This window comes from Dufourea novaeangliae, unplaced genomic scaffold (genome assembly GCF_001272555.1).
Source record: "Dufourea novaeangliae isolate 0120121106 unplaced genomic scaffold, ASM127255v1 scaffold208, whole genome shotgun sequence".
NCBI lineage: Eukaryota > Metazoa > Arthropoda > Insecta > Hymenoptera > Halictidae > Dufourea > Dufourea novaeangliae.
This window is the reverse complement of record NW_015374114.1, coordinates 2083648-2089019: the sequence shown is the minus strand read 5'-3', so window position 1 is coordinate 2089019 and position 5372 is coordinate 2083648. Positions and strand designations below refer to the sequence as shown.

The 5372-nt window shown below is 46.2% G+C and overlaps 1 protein-coding gene across 1 annotated transcript in view; it reads left to right on the top strand.

Moving 5' to 3' along the window:
• Nucleotides 1–298: 298 nt before the first annotated feature.
• LOC107191029 overlaps nt 299–5372 on the top strand; it is a 17532-nt gene continuing 12458 nt past the window's right edge. The window contains exons 1-7 of the mRNA XM_015579970.1: nt 299–382; nt 489–943; nt 1143–1438; nt 1854–1919; nt 3961–4171; nt 4278–4529; nt 5278–5372. The exon at nt 5278–5372 is cut by the window's right edge and continues 96 nt beyond it. Of these exons, the coding sequence (XP_015435456.1) occupies nt 311–382; nt 489–943; nt 1143–1438; nt 1854–1919; nt 3961–4171; nt 4278–4529; nt 5278–5372 (1447 nt within the window). The 5' untranslated portion in view covers nt 299–310. The remainder of the gene's footprint in view (nt 383–488; nt 944–1142; nt 1439–1853; nt 1920–3960; nt 4172–4277; nt 4530–5277) is intronic.

Sequence of the window (5372 nt, the reverse complement as noted above, 5' to 3'; positions counted from 1 at the left end):
TTGTGAATAGGGCTGTTTGGACGGTCGTGGGACGAACAGTAGAAGTGGTAGCAGCTCGAGGAGCAATGGAACCGATTTGGCGGCGGCGGCGGCGGCGGCGGCGGCGGCGACGGCGACGGCGTCGTCGGCGACAACCGAGTCACAATCACAACAGACGTCACGTACAGGTGGTTCCACGTATCGGCACAATGGGACAGAAAATTCACGCGAAAACGATTTGCTGTCTCACGCTGCTTCCGCGCTTCGAAGACTACACTTTAAATCCGCCGGCGGTAGTCGAAGTTGTCGTACCGTTCCGAAGGTCGTGGTCATGGGATCGAGTACCGCATCGGAAACCACAATTAACACCAGTACCGACAGTGCCAACACAATGCTCACGATGGTAAGAAATGCTCACGGTTGACCGCGAATATCTACAAAACTATTTATGTACATGTAGACGTAAAGAGCGCGATGTTCGAGAATAAAGATACATATGTACATCGTAGGTGACGACAACTGACGGAGAGCAACCGGACGATAGTTTCGATTTGGTAGACATCCCGTCGGAGATGTCACCGCCCGCTCCATTGTCATCGACAGCTCCAACCGCCGAACCGGATTCACGTGGTTCACCAGGTTCGCCGGGTTCGTCGACACCACTTGAACCACCGCCACCGCCACCGCCACCACCGCTGCCCTTGTCTTCACCGATCGGCGAATATTTCACGACCGATCGAACAGGAATGAGAACAACGGATCACCCGTTGTTATCGGCTAGCAGCACAGTGCGAACAGATCAGATCACTGCGCGTCTCGATGTCCGAGTCTCGAGTACCTCAAATCTTCTCGAGGATACCGACAGTCCACCGGTTGCCGCCGCAATTCTTACCAACGAGACTAGACTGTCCACTTCGGGACGAACGCCGCCCCTTCCGGATCTTCGTACGACCAACTTCTTTAGGTTCGTAATGTCACGGTGATCGTTGAACCTCTGCTGACCGTTGTATACAGCAAATAGCATTGTTTTTATTTCAATTCCATTCTATTCTATTCTATTCTATTCTATTCTATTCTATCCTATTCTATTTTATTCTATTCTATTCTATTCTATTCTATTCTATTCTATTCTATTCTATTCTATTCTCTTTATATCTTTTTAGTACTCCCGTGAGAGGCTCGGTGGATGCAGGCCAACCTGATCCGGATAATTTGAATTCGATGCTGACGTTAATAGTCGGTAAAGCTCACGAAGATATTGGTCGATCCGATCGTTCCTACGGATTACGGAACAACGCCTCGTCCAGCGAAAGTAAACACGGACAAAGAAAACCAAACATAAACGTGACGACCAATCCATTAGACATTTCGCTTGCGGGGGCTTGCACAAGCAGCGAACATTCATCGACGGACGGTCCAGGTAGGACCAGTGGCAGCAAGCTTCGGGGAAGAGCCGCCGGTGAGTCGACTCGATCGAGCTTAACAATACCGACGTATATTTCATTTATCAATACTTTACTGAGAACGCGTTATCGTTGTACGTACGTACGTACGTACGTACGTACATGCATACATGCGTGCATATATACATACATACATACATACATACATACACACACACACACACACACACACACACACACACACACACACACACACACACACAAAAACACGCGCGCGCGAACATACATACATACATACATATATACATACATACCTATATGTATATGCACAATCTCTTTGTAGGACTGATTTATCCGCGAGGTAGATCCGCAAAAGAGCCGGCAATGTACCGGGTGGCGGTAGAAAATGGTTCGAATGTCGATGGACGGTTGTTCTTGCTAAGAAAATCAACTGTTATTGTTTTCTTTCAGAATCTCATCCCCTCGTTTCGACCATTCATTCATGGGTCAGGCTCTTTTTCCCGTTTTGCGCAATAGGTATACTGTTGGTTGTGCTCGAATTGTGCTTCGAGATCCTTAACGAAGTCGAGAGATCGCCGAACGAATTCATCGAACGAACCGAAAGAAAAATCGAAAATCCGTACGATGAGGAACGCGTAGAAATGAAGTTTAAACGGTCGGATCGAAAATATGGTTGAACGGCACGCCGTTCCATTCAGATTTCACGACTCGGCGGCGATTTCTCGCGTCGCGATGGTCTTCTTGTATGTAGGCAAGACGCGGGACACACTTGACGATTACTACATTCGTTTCTGCTCCTTGCCTTATACTTTTCTGCATTTATTTTAATAACTCGTGTATATCGCATCGATTGTGAACGTTTTCCTATCAATTTGCCACCTTATCTTTTCTTCGTTCAGATTTTTCTTTTCCTGTTTCTTTTTCTTCTTTCCCCTTTATGTTCTTTGCTTACTCTTTCGGTTTCTTTCGATTTCAGATCACATGGTTCTCTCTCCTCGATTGTATCCGGACTGAGAGTGCTCGTTTTATGAAAAATTTTCACGATATCCATTCATCTCGATATCATTGTTTACCGGTTTTCCTAACAGTTCTCCGAATCTTGAAGAAATACGTGTCGCTTCGATGGAAGACAAATTTCGGATGTCTCTTGCGCGAACATCTGGACGAATCCCTCGAGGAGAAGAGAGCCAGCCGTCACTTACCGAGCCGGCCACTCGATCTGAAAATTTCCATAGCTCTACTTTGTCAACGCGTCTCGAACTCTACGAATCGATGCGTTCGTTTTCGTCCCCAACAGCGCATGTTTTCTGCCGATTTCGCCGTTAGTAAATGTTGACGTAGCTGATAGCGCTTCGTTTGCCGTAGCAGGTTCCACTCCGAATTGCCGCCATTTCTGTCGCGACGTGATCGTTGATCGTGCGTTGCGAACTGCTTCCTTTCGCATTCTCTTCGTCTTCTTCCTACGTACATATTATACATATACATACACGAATTACCTTTCTATGCATAGTGAAATAGCCCCTGTTTGAAAGTATGCCTAGTGGATTCGACTGGATTCGATTGAATTCGATTGGATTCGGTTTGATTTCATTGGATTCGATTTGGAATGGAGAGTGCCATTGGAAATTCGAACGCAACGCGAACGATGTTGCACGAGTACCTACAGTTTTCGGTGGAGTACGATAAACGTCTTGTGCTATTCCAGTACTAACGCGTTTCAAATGTTACGTAATCATTTCCGCGTAATATCGTGAGCGGCAATTCTGTTTGGAAAGACGCACGCGTATGTACCCGAAGCTTAGCACTTTGCGAGAAAGACTCTCCTGGCATCGTACGTTCTGTGACCGAGTTTCCAGGAAATATAATATACATATACGATCTCGCTACTGGGACAATATCTCTTTGATGGGTGATTCGTTCAAACTGGATAACGTACACGCGATAACAATTGCGCTAAACACTGAAAATTCAAGCAAAAGAATAAGAAGGGAAGGAAGAAAACGATGAGAGAAAGGTACTAGATGTAAGTGAAGAAAAATAATACGATGATGACGAGGATGATGGTGACGACGATGGTGATGATAATGACGATAATGACGATGATAATTTCGATGAAAAAAGAGAAAGTAACAACGAACCCGAGAAAGATAGAAAATAAGGTCGGAGTTAGAGGTGACCTGTTGGATAAACGATACGTCGCTTTCGTATTTTCTCGTACGATCGGTTCGCAACGTTCGATCAAACAGTAGGAACCACCTGCCTGGTCACGGAAAATACGAGAAGTCCATAATATGATCGGTGATGAAAGAATGATGAAGCAATCGAAATGAAAATCAAAATCGGGATTGGGATTGGGATTGGGATTGGGATTCGAGAAGGATATTGTTAAAAATTAAAATTAGAATTAGAATGCGTAAAAGTATTAGCGATGTCCGGTGCTCGGAGGTCTTTTGGTAACTCGCAGTGTACAACAGAACAGAGAGAGAGAGAGAGAGAATATATATATATATATCAGGGAGCAAAGGTAACGGATATTTGTTTTTGTAATGCCGAAAAGGGAACAACGCGGCTGGAAGCAAGAGAGCGACGCAAGCAGCAACGATTGTGGTGCAACAGCCGTCGCTATCGTTGGACGGATCAACCGGAGCCGCGACGACGATCCTTTTGCATCCCGAGGTCGACGTTAGGCGTCGCGAAGAAAATATGAGACAGTTGCTGGACGTAGCGAATACGTTAACGTTGCAGGAGATACACGACTTCGAGATGAGGTTCGTTACGTTACTGTTTTCGTTATCGTTGCCGTTACGTTACCGCGAAGGAGAATATGGATGCTTCAAGAAAACGATGTGCATCGCGCGTTCTCGTTTGCCGTAGATACGGTAGCCCGCATCACAGCAGGTCACAGTCTGTTAAAACTCCCGGCAGTCGTTCGTCGGGCAGGCCAAATTACTTGTGTCTTCCGCAACAGAGATCGAGAGTCGCTAGCATGCCGAATACAGGCGTCGAAGAAGAATACTACAGGCTTAGACACTTCAGTATAACCGGTAAAGGGGTGGTAAACAGAGGGGATTCCTTGAAGAGTCGAAGATCTCGGTCCAACAATAGCGTCGCTTCAAGCAACTCGAGGTGAGACTTTCCTCCCCCGCCTTCATACCTCTTTTAAGTTGTCGAGGAAAGTAGAGAGCGAGAGATAGAGAGAGAGAGAGAGAGAGAGAGAGTGTGTGTCTGGTTTAACGGCGAAATTACGGTGTAACTGGGACCGTTAAGGTAAAAAGAAAAAGTTCTGGTGCCGTGTCATTCTTCGGATCCACGAATCTACAAATCTACGAATTTACGGAGTTACGGTTCCACTTTAAATCGAACGCGTGAGTTTACGTGTGATGCAAGAGTTTAGACAACGTAGACGCACGTGTTGGGCTTTAAAGAAGAATCGAATCGCAACGTTCTAAGCAGCGATGGATTTTCCTGTTGTTGCTGTTGCTGTTGCTGTTCCTGTAGTTGCTGCTGCTGTTGCTATGACTGTCACCACCGTCGCCAACGCCAACGCCAACGCCGCCACGTCTGCCGTTGCTGCTACTGTTGCTGCTAACAATGAGATTAGTAATTCGACGAGGTATCGATTCGAAATAATACATGTTTCGAGCAATGCGAAAGAAAAAGAAAAGAGGATACACACCATGTTTGAAAAGCGTACTCCTACTCTGTAGATATAATATTATAGCACGTTCCTGTACATACATTGCAAAGTTCATGAGAAGTTCGTAAACTTGTTTACCGGGCAGCGGCATCTTAATTACATGATTCTTCCTTTCGTTTTTCTTCCGTCTGTTTGTCACTTTCGTTCGGCGTGACTGCCGGTGCAACGGTGGTGCAGTACGGAACACCTGACCGCTTCGTATCCTGGCTCGGCAAGGAATTCAGCGGCGGGCTCATTGGCGAGTTCTCGGGAGAGCAGCGCGTCTCAGGGAT